This window comes from Oncorhynchus nerka, linkage group LG13, assembly GCF_034236695.1.
Source record: "Oncorhynchus nerka isolate Pitt River linkage group LG13, Oner_Uvic_2.0, whole genome shotgun sequence".
In the NCBI taxonomy this organism is placed as follows: domain Eukaryota; kingdom Metazoa; phylum Chordata; class Actinopteri; order Salmoniformes; family Salmonidae; genus Oncorhynchus; species Oncorhynchus nerka.
Window position 1 is genome coordinate 52985265 of NC_088408.1, and position 21857 is coordinate 53007121.

Genomic DNA, 21857 nt, shown 5'->3' on the forward strand with positions numbered 1-21857 from the left:
CTCCTACAATATATGAAGGGACATTCATCACTGTACACTACTTTGCTCCATTTTCTATTCTTTCTGACAATATTCTCCTTGATTCTACCGCCATTAGATTCAGAATCCACTTCATTGTTCGCTTCCGTCATCTTTCCTCGACCGGCGAACCACCCGTACCAGTCTTCCTCCAGCTCACGGTCTTCAGTGAAATCTGCTATTGGCTCCCTGATTTGTCGCCTCTCCTCATTCAGTCTTCTTTAGACTTACCACCACCAAATGGACTGGAGTGTGGATCTCCGTTCAGCTTTCAATCACCCATGTGGGTATATCCTCCTAAAAACCAATCACCAGATGGGAGAGGCAGGACTTGCAGCGTGTCATGCGTGAAAAATAGAACCAAGTTCTATTTTAGTGCCTGGCTATGCAGATGCTCGCGAGCAGATTGAATTAAATGATTTAATTACATGTGTAAATTTAATTTAATTTAATTTGAGTGGTGTAGTCAGCATGTAAATGCTAAAGACCCTGCCAATCACTTCCGGGTTGGAGCGAGCCGGTCGCATCCGCGCTTCGGTCTGCAGGTTGTATAACTTTTTCATTACATTTCATTACATTTCATTATAGTACAACGGTCTGATTTGTCTAATCTTAGCAATTTCTTCTTAGCTAGCTACATAGTCGTCGTTGTATCAAAGATAATTGCGTAATTATCGTATTTCGTCGTCCTCCTATCTGCCCAACACGTTCACCGTCTACCGTAGCACTGTAGTAACTATCACACTCAACTGAACGACTTGATTAGTGTAGTGTTAGCTAGCTACATAGTTGTCTTTGCTGTCTTCGTATCCAAGATAATTGTGTAGTTTAGAGTGTGTAGTCTTAGAGTGATTATCTTAATTTACCGAGGTTAGCTAGCCAGCTATTTTGTCGTCCTTAACGTAGGAGACACTCCTAGCTAGCCAACAGCCAGCCAACGTCTACTGAATAGAACTTTCGCATTCCGGTCGCATTCCGCTCCGCTCCACAGGTAGTATCACATTTTCATTTCATTTCATTACAGTCCCAACGGTGTGATTTGTTTGATCGTAGCTAGCTACATAGCTAGCTACATAGCCGTCTTTGTTTCAAAGATAATTGTGTAGTCTAGAGCGATTTTCTAGGTTAGCTAGCCAGCTATTGTCGTTCTCCTAACGCAACGTAACGTAACCAACACTGCTAGCTAGCCAGCTAGTCCCCGAAAAGCAGCATTGTAGAAACTTCACACTCAACGGAACGACTTGATTAGGGTAGTGTCAACAACGCAGCTAGCCTACCTCAGCAGTACTGTATCATTTTAATCATTTTAGTCAATTAGATTCTTGCTACGTAAGCTTAACTTTCTGAACATTCGAGACGTGTAGTCCACTTGTCATTCCAATCTCCTCTGCATTAGCGTAGCCTCTTCTCTAGCCTGTCAACTATGTGTCTGTCTATCCCTGTTCTCTCCTCTCTGCACAGACCATACAAACGCTCCACACCGCATGGCCGCGGCCACCCTAATCTGGTGGTCCCAGCGCGCACGATCCACGTGGAGTTCCAGGTCTCCGGTAGCCTCTGGAACTGCCGATCTGCGGCCAACAAGGCAGAGTTCATCTCAGCCTATGCCTCCCTCCAGTCCCTCGACTTCTTGGCACTGACGGAAACATGGATCACCACAGACAACACCGCTACTCCTACTGCTCTCTCTTCGTCCGCCCACGTGCTCTCGCACACCCCGAGAGCTTCTGGTCAGCGGGGTGGTGGCACCGGGATCCTCATCTCTCCCAAGTGGTCATTCTCTCTTTCTCCCCTTACCCATCTGTCTATCGCCTCCTTTGAATTCCATGCTGTCACAGTTACCAGCCCTTTCAAGCTTAACATCCTTATCATTTATCGCCCTCCAGGTTCCCTCGGAGAGTTCATCAATGAGCTTGATGCCTTGATAAGCTCCTTTCCTGAGGACGGCTCACATCTCACAGTTCTGGGCGACTTTAACCTCCCCACGTCTACCTTTGACTCATTCCTCTCTGCCTCCTTCTTTCCACTCCTCTCCTCTTTTGACCTCACCCTCTCACCTTCCCCCTACTCACAAGGCAGGCAATACGCTCAACCTCATCTTTACTAGATGCTGTTCCTCCACTAACCTCATTGCAACTCCCCTCCAAGTCTCCGACCACTACCTTGTATCTTTTCCCTCTCGCTCTCATCCAACACTTCCCACACTGCCCCTACTCGGATGGTATCGCGCCGTCCCAACCTTCGCTCTCTCTCCCCGCTACTCTCTCCTCTTCCATCCTATCATCTCTTCCCTCTGCTCAAACCTTCTCCAACCTATCTCCTGATTCTGCCTCCTCAACCCTCCTCTCCTCCCTTTCTGCATCCTTTGACTCTCTATGTCCCCTATCCTCCAGGCCGGCTCGGTCCTCCCCTCCCGCTCCGTGGCTCGACGACTCATTGCGAGCTCACAGAACAGGGCTCCGGGCAGCCGAGCGGAAATGGAGGAAAACTCGCCTCCCTGCGGACCTGGCATCCTTTCACTCCCTCCTCTCTACATTTTCCTCCTCTGTCTCTGCTGCTAAAGCCACTTTCTACCACTCTAAATTCCAAGCATCTGCCTCTAACCCTAGGAAGCTCTTTGCCACCTTCTCCTCCCTCTTGAATCCTCCTCCCCCCCCCCCCTCCTCCCTCTCTGCAGATGACTTCGTCAACCATTTTGAAAAGAAGGTCGACGACATCCGATCCTCGTTTGCTAAGTCAAACGACACCGCTGGTTCTGCTCACACTGCCCTACCCTGTGCTCTGACCTCTTTCTCCCCTCTCTCTCCAGATGACATCTCGCGTCTTGTGACGGCCGGCCGCCCCAACAACCTGCCCGCTTGACCCTATCCCCTCCTCTCTTCTCCAGACCATCTCCGGTGACCTTCTCCCTTACCTCACCTCGCTCATCAACTCATCCCTGACCGCTGGCTACGTCCCTCCCGTCTTCAAGAGAGCGAGAGTTGCACCCCTTCTGAAAAAACCTACACTCGATCCCTCCGATGTCAACAACTACAGACCAGTATCCCTTCTTTCTTTTCTCTCCAAAACTCTTGAACGTGCCGTCCTTGGCCAGGTCTCCCGCTATCTCTCTCAGAATGACCTTCTTGATCCAAATCAGTCAGGTTTCAAGACCAGTCATTCAACTGAGACTGCTCTTCTCTGTATCACGGAGGCGCTCCGCACTGCTAAAGCTAACTCTCTCTCCTCTGCTCTCATCCTTCTAGACCTATCGGCTGCCTTCGATACTGTGAACCATCAGATCCTCCTCTGCACCCTCTCCGAGTTGGGCATCTCCGGTGCGGCCCACGCTTGGATTGCGTCCTACCTGAAAGGTCGCTCCTACCAGGTGGCGTGGCGAGAATCCGTCTCCTCACCACGTGCTCTCACCACTGGTGTCCCCCAGGGCTCTGTTCTAGGCCCTCTCCTATTCTCGCTATACACCAAGTCACTTGGCTCTGTCATAACCTCACATGGTCTCTCCTATCATTGCTATGCAGACGACACACAATTAATCTTCTCCTTTCCCCCTTCTGACGACCAGGTGGCGAATCGCATCTCTGCATGTCTGGCAGACATATCAGTGTGGATGACGGATCACCACCTCAAGCTGAACCTCGGCAAGACGGAGCTGCTCTTCCTCCCGGGAAGGACTGCCCGTTCCATGATCTCGCCATCACGGTTGACAACTCCATTGTGTCCTCCTCCCAGAGCGCTAAGAACCTTGGCGTGATCCTGGACAACACCCTGTCGTTCTCAAATAACATCAAGGCGGTGGCCCGTTCCTGTAGGTTCATGCTCTACAACATCCGCAGAGTATGACCCTGCCTCACACAGGAAGCGGCGCAGGTCCTAATCCAGGCATTTGTCATCTCCCGTCTGGATTACTGCAACTCGCTGTTGGCTGGGCTCCCTGCCTGTGCCATTAAACCCCTACAACTCATCCAGAACGCCGCAGCCCGTCTGGTGTTCAACCTTCCCAAGTTCTCTCACGTCACCCCGCTCCTCCGCTCTCTCCACTGGCTTCCAGTTGAAGCTCGCATCCGCTACAAGACCATGGTGCTTGCCTACGGAGCTGTGAGGGGAACGGCACCTCAGTACCTCCAGGCTCTGATCAGGCCCTACACCCAAACAAGGGCACTGCGTTCATCCACCTCTGGCCTGCTCGCCTCCCTACCACTGAGGAAGTACAGTTCCCGCTCAGCCCAGTCAAAACTGTTCGCTGCTCTGGCCCCCCAATGGTGGAACAAACTCCCTCACGACGCCAGGACAGCGGAGTCAATCACCACCTTCCGGAGACACCTGAAACCCCACCTCTTTAAGGAATACCTAGGATAGGATAAAGTAATCCTTCTCACCTCCCCTCCCCCCCCCCCTTAAAAGACCTAGATGCACTATTGTAAAGTGGCTGTTCCACTGGATGTCATAAGGTGAAAGCACCAATTTGTAAGTCGCTCTGGATAAGAGCGTCTGCTAAATGACTTAAATGTAAATGTAAATGTCAAATCTGGAATATTGGTTCTCAGTAGACCCTGGACAGGTCATGATGCGAAGCGTGGAGTTTGTTGTGAACCTCCAAGTTGATTTGCAAATGTTCAATCGACATTGGTGTCATATTGGCTTAGATATGATGGCAGGGAAATTTGAATTTAACATTGAACTTCAACCAATGCATATACTATTGTAGGGGCTATGTTATAATAATGGAAAACATCCTCTCCGCTAACTCTTAAATCAACTTGATAGGACATATAATTATTGCAATGTAACAGTGAATCATTATTACTCTACCTTTACTCTGCAAATATGTGAATAAATAAGCCCTCTGTGTCGCAATATCATATGTGACAGTGATGTATTGTTTGACACGTTTGGCTCAGGAAATCCCTCTTCATTCCTTATTCTGCTCCCATCCCCCATTCTCCTGCCAAATGGCTAACAAGGTCACCTCGAATTGCCCACAATTCATTTTAGGGCTGACCCCATTTAGTAAATGGGCTGTTGGTCAACCAAGATTTTTTAGTTGAGCAGTGGCAAATATATATATAAAAAAAATTGTATGGCACACGAGACACCTGCGTGATTCACGCTGGTCTGTGTGGAATTATCCATTTTAGAGGCCGCGGGGATGGCACACATACCGTTAATTACCAATTTCAAAGCAAAATGTCTTTCCCATTGTTCCTCAACTGTAGTTGACTACAGTGCATTTGGAAAGTAATCAGACCCATTGACATTTTCCACATTGTTACATTACAGCCTTATTCTAAAATGGATTATAGTTTTTTTCCCTCATCAATCTACACACGATATCCAATATTGACATAGCAAAAACTGGTTTTTAGAAGTTTTTGCACATTTATACAACATAAAAAATGTAATATTACATTTACATAAGTATTCAGAACCTTTACTCAGTACTTTATTGAAGCGCCTTTGGCAGCGATTAATGCCTGGAGTCTTCTTGGGTATGACACTACAAGCTTGGCACACCTGTATTTGGGGAGTTTCCACCATTCTTCTCTGCAGATCCTCTCAAGCTCTGTCAGGTTGTATTGGGGAGCGTCGTTGCACATCTATTTTCAGGTCTCTCCAGAGATGTTAGATCGGGTTCAAGTCCAGGCTCTGGCTGTGCGACTCCGGAACAAGTCTCTGAATGTCCTTAAGCCACTTCTGCGTTGTCTTGGCTGTGTGCTTAGGGTCATTGTCCTGTTGGAAGGTGAACCTTCGACCCCAGTCTGAGGTCCTGAGCGCTCCGGAACTGGTTGTCATCAAGGATCTCTCTGTACTTTGCTCCGTACATCTTTCCCTCAGTCCTGACTAGTCTCCCAGTCCCTGCCACTGAAAAACATCCTGATGCTGCCACCACCATGCTTCACCATAGGGATGGTGCCAGGTTTCCACTACATGTGACGCTTGGCATTCAGGCCGAAGAGTTTAATCTTGGTTTCATCAGACCACAGAATCTTGTTCATTAGTTGCCTTTTGGCAAACTCAAAGCGGGCGGTCATGTGCCTTTTACTGAGTGGTGGCTTCCGTCTGGTCATAAAGACCCAATTGCTCAGTTTGGCCGGGCGGCCAGCTCTAGGAAGAGTCTTGGTGGTTCCAAACTTCTTCCATTTACGAATGATGGAGGCCACTGTGTTGTTGGGGACCTTCAATGCTGCAGATGTTTTTTTCTTCTCTGACATGCACTGTCTACTGTGGGACCTTATGTAGACAGGTGAATGCCTTTCCAAATCATGTCCAATCAATTGAATTTACCACAGGTGGACTCCAATCAAGTTGTAGAAACATCTCAAGGATGATCAATAGAAACAGGATGCACCTGAGCTCAATTTCGAGTTTCATAGGAAGGGGTCTGAATAGTTATTTAAATAAGGTATGTTATTTATTTGGTATAGATTTGCAAACATTTCTAAAAACCTGTTTTTACTTTGTCATTATGGGGTATTGTGTGTAGATTTTTTAAAAATACAATCATCAATCTATTTTAGAATAAGGCTGTAATGTAACAAAATGTGGAAAAGGTCAATGGTCTGAATACTTTCCGAATGCACTCTATGTAATGTTAGCTAACCGTAGTCATGAATAAATAGTCTACATTTCTTTAAATGGCCAATTCTGTGAACTTTCTTGTGCAAATTTTAAATTTACAATACCTATTAGCAAAGGTATCCGCTAGAGATGACGTGCAGGAGCTTGCAGGGATTTGTAGTTCTGCATGATGTCTACTTTGATACTAGTTAGCGTTTTCAAATCTGGGACCAAATACATTGACAAAAGTCACCTTGTTCGAGACATACATGGTTATCAAAACGTCATTCCAGGGTAGGCCTACACAAAACACACCCCTTATTTTAAGTGTTTCTAAAATACCCTATGTGAAAAATTAATGGTGGAAAAACAATTGGAACCATTTCCCTGTTTGACCACTAGGTTTTATGGGTATTATGATACCTCTACTGTTGGGCCATAAAGGCCTACTATAGCTCTGATTGGCTATGGCCCATCAGCCTGTGTAGACTCTGGTCCTGGACAAGACAGATGTTTTTATTAGGTTTATTTTACTGCAGTGTCTATTAATTGTCCAAATGCACGGCCGCTTCACACAGTATATTGCTAAACATTCCCAAACATTCTATGAATGTATGTAAACGTAAACATTTCCATATCTAATCGTTTGCTTGTCAGAAAATGTGTTATATCAAGCGTTTCCACCGCCATATTTCACATAATTCAGTTGTCTTTTCTTTTTCAGATAACTAGTGACTAGCTTTTGCTACTCTTATCTAAAATGAGTGAGCTAGCTAGCTAGCTAGTGTAACATAAGGGATTCCATTCCAAGCACAGAGGAGTTATTCTATTTGATAGAGGAAGGTTCCATACAAGCCTTTCATTCTAATCAAATAAAATGTATTTATATAGCCCTTCGTACATCAGCTGATATCTCAAAGTGCTGTGCAGAAACCCAGCCTAAAACACCAAACAGCAAGCAATGCAGGTGTAGAAGCACGATAGTAATATCACAATCTTGACCTTCAACATGTGCACAGCCTTTGGAAGGAAAAAAAAACAAAGTTGGGAGAGTAAAAGTCTCCCATTCAATGGTGTTCCGTTTCAAGTTGTGGGCACAAAGACATGAATGCCACCTGGGGAAAGGCAAAAGCCAAAGAGAAATAAGCTGCTGAAATGAACAAGGCGGCAGTCATTTCTACGACAGATCACTGTAATTTATACAATACATTTGTACAAAATTAATTTCATTTTAATAATGTTGAAGTACTAACTAACAATGGAATGTTACTTGAAGAAGACGGGACTTAAAATGGGTGGCCCAACTCTTTGGTCACTAAAGATCTCATGGCACTTATTGCAAGAGAATGTAATGATGAGTACCATTTCATGTGTATGTCAAACTGTATTCCAATCATGTAATACTGTATATAAAAGTACCATGTATGTAAAGTATATGAATAATGTACTATATTTAACAAAATATCTGTAAAAAACTAAAACGACTAAAGTAAAAGTCCACCAGTAAAATATTACTTGAGTAAAAGTTTCTGGTTTTAAATATAAGTACAGTGTTGGAAAAAGTACTCCAATATTATACATCCAATTCCTTATATTAAGCAATCCAGTCGGCACGATTATCTTGTTTTTATATTTTTATTTATGGACAGCCAGGGCCACAGTCCAACCCTCAGACATCACAAACGCAGTATTTGTGTTTAGTGAGTCTGCCAGATGAGAGGCAGTAGGAATGACAACGCGTTATATGGATAAGTGTGCGAATTGGACCATATTGCTGTCCTGCCTGAGCATTACAAATTTAACTTTTGGGTGTCAGGGAAAATGTGAGTAAAAAGTACATATTTTCTTTAGGAATGTGGTGGAGTAAAAGTTATCAAAAATACAAAATAGTAAAATAATGTAGCCCAAAAAACTACTTAAGCAGTACTTAAGGCCTAGCTGCTAGACTATTGTTTCTACTCACGATATGCATACGTATTTATAAAAGTAATCAGCTAATAAATTATACCAGCTTTGAAAATATTCTGCAGCTAAATACAAAGATCCTACCATTTATATTATGTATGTAATTATATGAATATTTCTCAGAGTTTGCATGACAAAGGGAATGGCTAGTATGTGTGTTCTGCAACACTCAATATTATGAAAGCTTTTCCATGGACCCCATTTGGACTACTATACCTGCCACACAAATACTGGATCTTCCAGTGTTGTGTTAAAAGGAAACATAACATTTAAAAAAATAAACATTACATAGGCCTACTTATTTTAATATTCAGGATAGTCCATTATCAAATTTTCTTGCAGAATTCAGTAACATTAAAGTGTTTGTGCCAGATGACTAAACTGTAACCATTTATTTAAAAAAAATATTATTTAGAACACAAGGCCATTAAGACATAATTTTACCTCTATATTTTGATATATAAACATATACAAATTGAAGAAAAGTACTTTACTACTGTCCCTTAATTAAATCTCTTCTATTTCAACTCAAAATATGTTAATCCTATTTTAACATATAACGACTGACTGAATATGTACGCACAAGGTCCATCCTTACATGCACACACATTTCTCCCAATCAAATAAGGAAAGTTCTTTATGGATACATATCAATAAGCCAGTAACTTTTTTTTAAATAAACTGACAAATGATTTATTTAGAACTATCACCCCTTAAATGCTGTACAAGACTGGCACGTTTAGTTGGCACTCATTTAGAATTATCAGTGCGTTGGTTAATGTAATGCACAGTACAAAAACAACAAAATGTCACAATTGACATACGGTAATAACTTTGAAAAGAAACTGACATGCAACTCACATCATCGTACATTTAGCTATATGCATGCGACATAAGTCTGCTTTTCAGAACTGGAACTGACAGTATACACAGTACATTACAATAGTAATGTAAAATGTTAAATGCCTCGACTCCCACAGCCATTGGCAACATATGATGATTTCCACACTTTGGAAATCATGAAGGGGCAATCAAGGATTTTAAATAGACCTGTCGCCCTCTTTCAAGATGTCTTAATAATACTACAGAGGTTAGCAGGATCTCATCTTTGTGCGGGAGAGTGACTAGTGATGGCAAGAAAACCTGCAGAAGCTCCAGACATACAGTTTATTCAGAAAGTATTCAGACCCCTTCCTTTTTTTCAAATTTTGTTAGGTTACAGCCTTATTCTAAAATGTATTAAATCAATCTTTTCACAATACCCCATAATGACAAAAGCAAAAACAGGTAAATGTATAAAACAAATAAAAAGTAGTCAGCCCTTTTGCTATGAGACTCAAAATTGAGCTCAAGTGCATTCTGTTTCCATTGAACATCCTTGAGATGTTTCTAGAACATGATTCCACCTGTGGTCTCCAAATTCAATTGATTGGACATGATTTGGAAATGCCCACGTGTCTATATAAGGTCCCACAGTTGGCAGTGCATGTCAGAGCAAAAACCAAGCCACGAGGTCGAAGGAATTGTCCGTTGAGCTCCGAGACAGGATTCTGTCGAGTCACAGATCTGGAGAAGGGTACCAAAAAAATGTCTGCAGCATTGAAGGTCCCCAAGAACACAGTGGCTTCCATCATTCTTAAAATGGAAGAAGTTTGGAACCACCAATACTTCCTAGAGCTGGCCTACTGGCCAAACTGCGCAATCAGGGAGAAGCGCCTTGGTCAGGGATGTGACCAAGAACCCAATGGTCACTGACAGAGCTGCAGAGTTCCTCTGTGGAATTGGGATAACCTTCCAGAAGAACAACCATCTCAGCAACACTCCACCAAATCAGGCCTTTATGGTAGAGTGGCCAGACGGGAAGCCACTCCTCAGTAAAAGGCACGACAGCCCGCTTTGAGTTTGCCAAAAGGCACCTAAAGACTCGAAGACCATGAGAAACAAGATTCTCTGGTCCAATGAAACCAAGATTGAACTCTTTGGCCTGAATGCCAAGCGTCACCAATGGAGGAAACCTGGCACCATCCCTACGGTGAAGCATGGTGGTGGCAGCATCATGTGTTGTGGATGTTTTTCAGCGGCAGGGACTGGAAAATTAGTCAGGATCGAGGGAAAGATGAAAGGAAAAAAGTACAGAGAGATCCTTGATGAAAACCTGCTCCAGAGCGCTCAGGACTAGGGTGAAGATTCATCTTCCAACAGGACAACGTAGCAGTGGCTTCGGGACAAGTCTCTGAATGTCATTGAGTGGCCCAGCCAGAGCCCGGACTTGAATCCTATCAAACATCTCTGGAGAGACCTGAAAATAGCTATGTAGTGACGCTCCCCATCCAACCTGACAGAGGTTGAGAGGATCTGCAGAGAATAATGGGAGAAACTCCCCAAATACAGGTGTGCCAAGCGTTTAGCGTCATACCGAAGAAGACTTGAGGCTGTAACCATTGCCAAAGGTGCTTCAACAAAAGTACTGAGTAAAGGGTCTGAATACTTATGTAAATATGATGTTTCCATTTTTAATACATTTCTAAAAAACAGTTTTTGCTTTTGTTATTAAAGGGGTATTGTGTGTAGATTGAATAGGGGAAAACAAATATTTAATCCATTTTAGAATAAGGCTGTAACATAACAAAATGTGGAAAAAGTCAAGGTGTCTGAATTACTTTCCAAATGCACTGTAGGCTTCAGTAACACAATTTGAACATGCTAACAATACAACAATTCTAAAATAACCATGACATGTTGACCATTTAAATATCTTTCTAAATCCTTGGATGAAATTCAAAATGTTGCAAGTGATGTATAATACTATTATACAGTATCAAGTTAAATCATGAAATCAACCTAGGCTCAGGTCAGAAAACAGCAAACAATTCATATTTGCTTAAATGAGAAATAAACGTATGGATTGGATTGATGCTGAATTCAATTAAACAATGACATTTTCAAAATTAACCTCATTGATGGTAGGTGGCTCAGTGGCATATGACCCAAAATCCATTAGAACATTAACAGGCCCTTTGCTTAATCAATTTAGACAATTTCGATAGAAACATTTCTGAGATCTATCACTCTGAAAATATATGGCACATAGACATGAAACAGGCATGAAGAATTGAAGGTAAGTCGTAAAAATACTTCCAAATGGATCACAATGCTAACAAGATGATTGCTACACTATATTTCTTGTAAACCTCATTTATAATCGTCTTTCATGTACATTGAGTATACAAAATATTTAGAACACCTGCTCTTTTCATGACACACTGATCAGGTGAAAGCTATGATCCCCTTATTGATGTCACCTGTTCAATACACTACAAGTGTAGATGAGGAGGAGAAGACAGGTTAAAAAAAGATTTTTAAGCCTTGAGACATGGCTTGTGTATGCGTGCCATTCAAAGGGTGAAGAGGCAAGTGCCCATTTAAGTGCCAATGGATGAGGTTAGTATGTGCCAGGGCGGGTTATGGTAGTAGGTGGAACTCAATGTTAGGACGGTGTTCTTAATGTTTTGTCCACTCAGTGTATAGTTAGTTATGTGTATCAATCAGTATCCTTTTAGTGTTTTTGACAACAAATTTGCAATACAGTAGCTCTAGCAAAGGAGTAAGAGTGAAATGTGATAATACAAATTTGAAATCAGATTTGGATGATAGAGTATTAAATAACAAAACTAATAATTTCAGGTTGAAGGAAACTAAAATCATATCTAAAAGATACAGTAAACAAAAAATATTAGAATTAAAATAATTGATTAACTTTGCACAACCAATCAGCCAAATTACTCTAATACAATTTCGATTTGACAGAGTAGTAGAGGTCTTAGACACCCATTTCGGGAGAATGCAAGTGTGGCCGACATAAAATAACACTGATTAAAAACTAAAAGGAAGAAGCTCTTGGATTTCCTTGGTCTCAGAAACTAGCCTTATGTGAAGGACAATTTCACAATGGCAGTTCATACAAGTAGAGAATTAAGGAATAAAATTAAATCACAGAATTTCATGTAATACCTTTCTTTTTAAACTGATTACTAGGTTTGACTGATACAGTAATGTGCCATTTAGCAGACGCTTTTATCCAAAGCGACTTAGTCACGCGTGCATACATTTGACATATGGATGGGGGAATCGAATCCACTAACCTGCTCTACCAACTGGGCTACAAAGGACCACAGCTGTTAGACTGATGCATGCTAAATTCTGAGGATGTTAAACCCACAAGTCAACAAAAGTGGTAGAAACATGTTACGAGAACCTCACAAGAATTCATTTACAGCATCATAGACAAGAAAACCCACCACAAAATTCTCACTTTTCTTTCATGTTAAGAAAAACTTTGGGATTAGGCTCCTGGTGTCTGGCCCAATTGAACAGAGTAAATTTTCAGACATGGTGAATTCTGCAGAGGTCTCTTCTTTTCAAACAAAAGTGGACTTCAGACAAAGTACACTAATAGCTTTCGCATTGGAAGCAGTGACACAGGAAATGACAAGTTTCACATTCGTAGCCTGTGAAGGAATTGTCTTGTCTCAAAGAAATCCTGAAAACATTTGCCACGGTCTGTGAATCAATGATTTTCTCAATGCCCTAAGACGTTTTTACTAAATCGTAGACGTAGATGTGAAAGTCGTCATCAAACTTGATGAAATACACAGAGGGTTTGGCATCAACCTGATGGATAACCATGCCTGTCCTTTTGCCGCCATCCTCTTTGGCATATTCCACTTGTTTGCCAACAAGGCTATCCACCACTTCGCCAGGCTCTCTCTCTGATGGGGTCGAGTCATCTGCAAAAGCATAGAATATTACCAGCTTTAGTGAGCTTTAGTAATTTGTTGACAACATTTATGTAGTATGATTGTATCTACCGTAATACAACTTAGAATTACATGTTTTTAAAGAAAGAGTGGTATGGAGACCATAAACAATGCCCACAGTGTTAACACAAAATATAATTTCTGATGGACTCACTTGAATCAGGCATTATCCGGAGATCCCCCTCTTTGTAGTCATCCAAGAGCTGGTACATGTACAAAACAGGGTCCTTTTCATAAGTGATGTAGAACCATGTGTTCATAATGGGAGCCCGTGCTAGCACCATGCCCCTCCACTCCTCCTTTGGTCCTTCATCTTGCTCAAACATGTGCTCCACTGCTTTGCCTATCATGGTTTCTGCTAGCTGTGCATCACTGACACGAGCTGGAGCTGCATTACAGAGAGCAGTTTCAAATGAATAGTAAATATGGCTATGAAAAGATGTAAACTAATTTGTAACAAATTCAGCAAAAACAGAAACATCCCTTTTTCAGGACCCTGTCTTTCAAAGAATTTGTAAAAATCCAAATAACTTCACAGATCTTCATTGTAAAGGGTTTAAACACTGTTTCCCATGCTTGTTCAATGAACCATGAAAAATGTATGAACATGCACCTGTGGAAAGGTCGTTAAGACACTAACAGCTTACAGACGGTAGGCAATTAAGGTCACAGTTATGAAAACTTAGGACACTAAACAGGCCTTTTTACTGACAAAAACACCAAAAGAAAGATGCCCAGGGTCCCTGCCCATATGCGTGAACGTGCCTCAGGCATGCTGCAAGGAGGCATGAGGACTGCAGATGTGGCCAGGGCAACAAATTGCAATGTCCGTACTGTACTCTAAGACAGTGCTTACAGGGACACAGGACGGACAGTGGCAGACCAGGTGTAACAACACCTGCAGGACAGGTACAGGATGGCAACAACAACTGCCGAGTTACACCAGGAATTCACAATCACTCCATCAGTGCTCAGACTGTCCACAATAGGCTGAGAGAGGCTGGACTGAGGGCTTGTTGGCCTGTTGTAAGACATCACCGGCAACAATGTCGCCTATGGGCACAAACCCACCATCGCTGGACTGGCAAAAAGTGTTCTTCACTGACGAGTCGCGGTTTAGTCGGATTTGCGTTTATCGTTGAAGGAATGAGCGTTACACCGAGGCCTGTACTCTGGAGCGGGATCGATTTGGAGGTGGAGGGTCCGTCATGGTCTGGGGTTGTGTGTCACAGCATCCTCGGACTGAGCTTGTTGTCATTGCAGGCAATCTCAACGCGGTGCGTTACAGGGAAGACATCCTCCTCCCTCATGTGGTACCCTTCCTGCAGGCTCATCCTGACATGATGCTTCAGCATGACAATGTCACCAACCGTACTGCTCGTTCTGTGCATGATTTCCTGCAAGACAGGAATGTCAGTGTTCTGCCTAGGCCAGCGAAGCGCCCAGATCTCAATCCCATTGAGCACGTCTGGGAACTGTTGGATCGGAGGGTGAGGGCTAGGGACATTCCCCCCAGAAATGTCCAGGAACCCGCAGGTGCCTTGGTGGAAGAGTGGGGTAACATCTCACAGCAAGAACTGGCAAATCTGGTGCAGTCCATGAAGAGGAGATGCACTGCAGTACTTAATGCAGCTGTTGGCCACACCATACACCAGATACTGTTACTTTTGATCCCCCCCCTTTGTTCAGGGACACATCATTCAATTGCTGTTAGTCACATGTCTGTGGAACTTGTTCAGTTTATGTCTCACTTGTTGAATCATACAAATATTTACACGTTAAGTTTGCTGAAAATAAACGCAGTTGACAGTGAGAGGACGTTTCTTTTTTTGCAGAGTTTATAAAGGTATGCATGATCAAATACACATCTAGCACGAGTGCATTTGTTCTTACACACTCATACTATACAGACAAATGTAATATGCTTATGGCATAGCAAGGCCAACTTGTGTCATGTCTTCACAATACCTACCAACTCTGTCTGGTAAAACCTCCAGGCCTTGCACCCTCTCATCTTTGTGAAGCTCAAGTCCATAGATGCAGTCAAATCCATCATACTTGATCAGGTAGAGAGATGGGTTGACAGGGACTTGATCGAGAACTGTTCCTTTCCACTGGGAAACCTTGGTGTCTTCCTTCCACTGGTGCGTTATCCTGCAACCCACTATGTTTCGTCTGGGTTGGGCAATAGGCTTGCTTGGACCAACATTCTTCTGCTTCCTATAGAGATCCCAATTTGGAAGGAAGTACGTAATGTCAAATCAATATATCCACACATCTGTCTGTTTGGAAGGCAACCTGCTTTTGGTCTTATGCTGTGTCTATACAATGAGAACTTACTTGTGGGAATTTTTCCTCTTGATCAGATTTGCAGATACCCCAGTATTACCTAAAATGGCAAACAAATGTGTGCATGAAATATCTCCCCAAAATAACAATAAATTAGCCTACAGAAAGTATTCACAGCTCTTGGCTTATTCAAAATTGTTGTTACAGCCTGAATTATATATGTATTAAATATATATTTTTCCTAAATACCCCATAATGACAAAGTGTAAACATGTATTTTGAAATTGAGAAATGTATTGAAAATGAAATACATACAGTTGAAGTCGGAAGCTTACATACACCTTAGCCAAATACATTTAAACTAAGTGTTTCACAATTCCTGACATTTAATCAAAGAAAAAAAAGTCCATGTCTTAGGTTAGTTAGGATCACCACTTTATTTTAAGAATGTAAAATGTCAGAATAATAGAGAATGATTTATTTCAGCTTTTATTTATTTCATCACATTCCCAGTGGGTCAGAAGTTTACATACACTCAATTAGTATTTGGTAGCATTGCCTTTAAATTGTTTAACAATTAGTTGGGTGAATGTTGGCCCATTCCTCCTGACAGAGCTGGTGTAGCTGAGTCAGGAATGTAAGGCCTCCTTGCTCGCACATGCTTATTCAGTTCTGACCACAAATTTTCTATGGGATTGAGGTCAGGGTTTTGTGATGGCCACTCCAATACCTTGACTTTGTTGTCCTTAAGCCATTTTGCCACAACTTTGGAAGTACGCTTGGGGTCATTGTCCATTTTGAAGAGACATTTGCAACCAAGCTTTAAACTTCCTGACTGATGTCGAGACGTTGCTTCAATATATCCACAATTTTCTTTCCTCATGAAGCCATCTATTTTGTGAAGTGCATCAGTCCCTCCTGCAGCAAAGCACCCCCACAAGATGATGCTGCCACCCCCATGCTTCAGAGTTGGGATGGTATTTTTCAGCTTGCAAGCCTCCCCCTTTTTCCTCCATACATAAACGATGGTGATTATGTCCAAACAGATCTATTTTTGTTTCATCAGAGGAGAGGACATTTCTCCCAAAAAGACAATCTTTGTCCCCATGTGCAGTTGCAAACCGTAGTCTTTTTCATGGCGGTTTTGGCTGATTTCTTTTGATTTTCCCATGATGTCAAGCAAAGAGGCACTTAGTTTGAAGGTAGGCCTTGAAATACATCCACAGGTACACCTCCAATTGACTCAAATTATGTCAATTAGCCTATCAGAAGCTTCTAATGCCATGACAACATTTTCTGGAATTTTCCAAGCTGTTTAAAGGCAGTCAACTTAGTGTACAGTGGGGAGAACAAGTTTTTGATAACCTGCAAAATCGGCAGTGTTTCCTACTTACAAAGCATGTAAAGGTCTGTAATTTGTATCATAGGTACACTTCAACTGTGAGAGACGGAATCTAAAACAAAAATCCAGAAAATCACATTGTATGAATTTTAAGTAATTAATTTGCATTTTAGTGCATGACAAGTATTTACCTACCAACCAGTAAGAATTCCGTCTCTCACAGACCTGTTCGTTTTTCCTTTAAGAAGCCCTCCTGTTCTCCACTCATTACCTGTATTAACTGCACCTGTTTGAACTCGTTACCTGTATAAAAGTCACCTGTCCACACACTCAGTCAAACAGACTCCAACCTCTCCACAATGGCCAAGACCAGAGAGCTGTGTAAGGACATCAGGGTTAAAATTGTAGACCTGCACAAGGCTGGGATGGGCTACAGGACAATAGGCAAGCAGCTTGGTGAGAAGGCAACAAGTGTTGGTGCAATTATTAGAAAATGGAAGAAGTTCAAGATAACGGTCAATCACCCTCAGTCTGGGGCTCCATGCAAGATCTCACCTCGTGGGGCATCAATTCAAATGATCATCAGGAAGGTGAGGGATCAGGCCAGAACTACACGGCAGGACCTGGTCAATGACCTGAAGAGAGTTGGGACCACAGTCTCAAAGAAAACCATTTGTAACACACCACGCCGTCATGGATTAAAATCCTGCAGCGCACGCAAGGTCCCCCTGCTCAAGCCAGCGCATGTCCAGGCCCGTCTGAAGTTTGCCAATGACCATCTGGATGATCCAGAGGGGGAATGGGAGAAGGCCATGTGGTCTGATGAGACAAAAATAGAGCTTTTTGGTCTAAACTCCACTCGCCGTGTTTGGAGGAAGAAGAAGAATGAGTACAACCCCATGAACACCATCCCAACCGTGAAGAATGGAGGTGGAAACTTTCTGCAAAGGGGACAGAATGACTGCACCGTATCGAAGAGAGGATGGATGGGGCCATGTATCACGAGATCTTGGCCAACAACCTCCTTCCCTCAGTAAGAGCATTGAAGATGGGTCATGGCTGGGTCTTCCAGCATGACAACGACCCGAAACACAAAGCCAGGGCAACTAAGAAGTGGCTCCGTAAGAAGCATCTCAAGGTCCTGGAGTGGCCGAGTCAGTCTCCAGACCTGAACCCAATAGAAAATCTTTGGAGGGAGCTGAAAGTCCGTATTGCTCAGCGACAGCCCCGAAACCTGAAGGATCTGGAGAAGGTCTGTATGGAGGAGTGGGCCAAATACTTGTTCTACCCACTGTATATAAACTTCTGACCCACTGGAATTGTGATACAGTGAATTATAAGTGAAATAATCTGTTTGAAAATAATTGTTGGAAAAATGTCTTGTGTCATGCACAAAGTAGATGTCCTAACCGACTTGCCAAAACTATAGTTTGTTAACAAGAAATTTGTGGAGTGGTTGAAAAACAAGTTTTAATGACTCCAACCTAAGTGGATGTAAACTTCCGACTTTAACTGTAAATCTCATTTACATACGTATTCACAGCCCTGAGTCTTGCCATAGATTTTCAAGCAGATTTAAGTCGAAATTGTAACTCGCTCCCGGGTGGCACAGTGGTTAAGGGCGCTGTACTGCAGCGCCAGCTGTGCCACCAGACTCTGGGTTCGCGCCCAGGCTCTGTCGTAACCGGGAGGTCCGTGGGGCGACGCACAATTGGCCAAGCGTCGTCCGGGTTAGGGAGGGTTTGGCCAGTAGGGAAATCCTTGTCTCATCGTGCACCAGCGACTCCTGTGGTGGGCCGGACGCAGTGAGCGCTAACCAAGGTTGCCAGGTGCACGGTGTTTCCTCCGACACATTGGTGCGGCTGGCTTCTGGGTTGGATGGCGCTGTGTTAAGAAGCAGTGCGGCTTGGTTGGGTTGTGTATCGGAGGACGCATGACTTTCAACCTTCGTCTCTCCCGAGCCCGTACAGGAGTTGTAGCGATGAGACAAGATAGTAGCTACTAAAACAATTGGATACCACGAAATTGGGGAGAAAAAGGGGTAAAAAAATTAATAAAGTGTAACTCGGCCATACAAACGCCAGTCCTGAACGATTACAAGCATACCAAAATATGGAGCGTGGTACTCAGTAATGTGTTGTATTTATCCCAAACATTACACTTTGTATTCAGGACAAAAAATATATTGCTTTGCCACATATTTTGCAGTATTACTTTAGTGCCTTGTTGCAAACAGGATGCAGGTTTTGGAACATTTTTATTCTGTACAGGCTTCCTTCTTTTCACTCTGTCAATTAGGTTAGTATTGTGGAGTAACTACAATGTTGTTGATCCATCCTCAGTTTTCTCATATCACAGCAATTAAACTCTGTTTTAAAGTCACCATTGGCCTCATGGTGAAATCCCTGAGCCGTTTCCTTCCTCTCTGGCAATTGTGTTAGGAAGGACGCCTATATCTTTGCAGTGACTGGGTGTTTTAATACACCAATTAAAGTGTAATTATTAACTTCACCATGCTCAATGGGATATTTTTTTTTCTCCCATCTACCAATAGGTGCCCTTATTTGCAAGGCATTGGAAAACCTCCCTGGTCTTTGTGGTTGAATCTGTTTGAAATTCACTATTAAGGGACCTTAAAGATAATTGTATGTGTTGGGTACAGAGATGAGGTCATTCAAAGATCATGTTTAGCATTATTATTGCACACAGAGTGAGTCAATGCAACTTATGTGACTTGTTAAGCACATTTTTGTGAACATGGGGTTGAATACTTACATTTATCAAGGAATTTCAGCTTACATTTTTTAATTCATTTGTCAACATTTGTAAAAACAGAATTCCACTTTGATATTATGGGGTATTGTGTGTAGAGCATTGACAAAAAATCTAAATGTAATCAATTTTAAATTCAGGCTGTAACAGAACAAAATGTTGAAAATGTCAAAGGGGTGCGAATATCTTTCTGAAGGCATATTACTGTATCATACTTATATCTTAAAAAACCCATATGGTTTTGTAGGCTGTCATGTGTAACGTTTTGGCTACATTCATGTACATAAGCCGTGAGTTTCTCTCACCCCCATCAGCTCTGGGGCGCTGGCCTGGCGTCTTTCCAAATGGGGTCTTCATTGATATACATGTAGGTGAGCAGCCAGGCTACCAGACTATAGGGTGACAATGTATCTACTAGGGAATCAGGAGAGAGAGGGACAGAATGCAGGTGGTGGCACTAGGTGGGAGGATCACTCCCATCCAGTGCAGGAAAGCAGACTGTTGAAAAATGAACATGTGTTAAACATGGGGCACAGAAGAGAAACTCTGCAACATTATGATGAATAAAGTTGGTGTAGAAAATGCCATAATTAGCAATTATCTCCAAATTTAACTGATATGAACACAGTCAGTCATGTTGACTCGTGTGCTATAGACATATCCTTCAGCAATTACACAATCATATAGTTTAGCTCCCTAAAAACAACGGCAGAACAGTAAATCATTTTGTTGCAGTGTTACTTAAGGGCTTTCAAATCAAACTGTTTTGTGTCAACAGGTGTAGACTAACAGTAAACTATTTACGGGCCTTTCCCAACAATGCAGAGATAAAATAGAGAAATAATAGAAAACTAATAACATGTAATAAAAGTAATAATACATAGACAATAAGAAATAATAACTTGGCTATATACACGGGGTAACAGTCCTGAGCCGATGTGGAGTGGTACAAGATAATCGAGGTAGATTTGTACATATAACTAGGAATAAAGTGACTAAGCAACAGGATAGATAAACAGTAGCAGCAGCGTATGTGATGAGTCAAAAAAGTTTGTGCAAAAAGGGTCAATGCAGATAGTTAAATAGTTAAACAAATAGCTACCCGGACTAACTATTTAGCCATCTTATGGCTTGGGGGTAGAAGCTGTCCTGGTGCATCAGTACCGCTTGCCGTGCGGTAACAAAAATAACAGTTTATGTCTTGAATGGCAATTTTTAGGGCCTTCCTCTGACACCGCCTGGTATAGAGGTCCTGGATGGCAGGGAGTTCGGCCCCAGTGATGTACTGGGCCGTATGCACTACCCTCTGCGGTTCCCATACCAAGCTGTGATGCAGGGTCCATAGCTTAGTGATGAGCTTGGAGGGCACTTTGGTGTTGAACGCTGAACTGTATCAATGAACATCAATCTCACATAGGTGTTCCTCTTGTCCAGGTGGGAGAGGGCAGTGTGGATAAGCATCCAGATTAGTGACCCACTCCTTGAAAGCGGCAGCTCCATCCTTTAGCGGCTGTTCTGGATAGAATATGTACATATGGTCAATGTGGGGACGACGACGTCAATGCACTTTTTAACGAAGCCAGTGACTGATATTGTAAATTCCTTAATGACATTGGATGAATCCCAGAACATATTCCATTCTTTGCTACCAAAACAGTCCTGTAGACTAGCATCTGTTTCATCGGACCACTTCATTATTGGTACTTCCTGTTCAAATACTTCCCGTTTGAGTTTTTGCTTGTAAACAGGAATCAGGAGGATAGAGTTATGGTCAGATTTGCCAAATAGAGGGCGAGCTTTGTATGCGTTTCTGTGTGTGGAGTAAAGGTCCTCTAGTTGCGCAGGTGACATGCTAGTAGAAATGAGGTAAAATGGATTTCAGTTTCCCTGAGAGTATTTTCTTGTTTGCTTATGTCCTAATACTGCTCGTTGAGTGTTGTCTTACCGCCAGCATCGGTTTGTGGTGGTAAATAGACTGCTACTAAAAATATAGATCAACTCTATTGGTAAATATATGGTCTACAGCTAATCATGAAGTATTCTAAAATGCAGGAGAGAAGAAACTCGAGATTTCCTTAATATTCGAGATCGTGCACGAG

General features: G+C 42.6%; 1 protein-coding gene across 1 annotated transcript in view; it reads right to left on the reverse strand.

The window, feature by feature from the left end:
• Positions 1 to 11115: 11115 nt before the first annotated feature.
• The window catches only part of LOC115139685 (spindlin-Z-like), a 31612-nt gene continuing 20870 nt past the window's right edge, over positions 11116 to 21857 (reverse strand). Inside the window, exons 3-7 of the mRNA XM_029677331.2 lie at positions 20064 to 20256; positions 15696 to 15744; positions 15328 to 15575; positions 13510 to 13743; positions 11116 to 13325 (exon numbers count right to left, since the gene is read on the reverse strand). Coding sequence (XP_029533191.1) covers positions 13126 to 13325; positions 13510 to 13743; positions 15328 to 15575; positions 15696 to 15744; positions 20064 to 20115 — 783 coding nt within the window. The 5' untranslated portion in view covers positions 20116 to 20256 and the 3' untranslated portion in view covers positions 11116 to 13125. The remainder of the gene's footprint in view (positions 13326 to 13509; positions 13744 to 15327; positions 15576 to 15695; positions 15745 to 20063; positions 20257 to 21857) is intronic.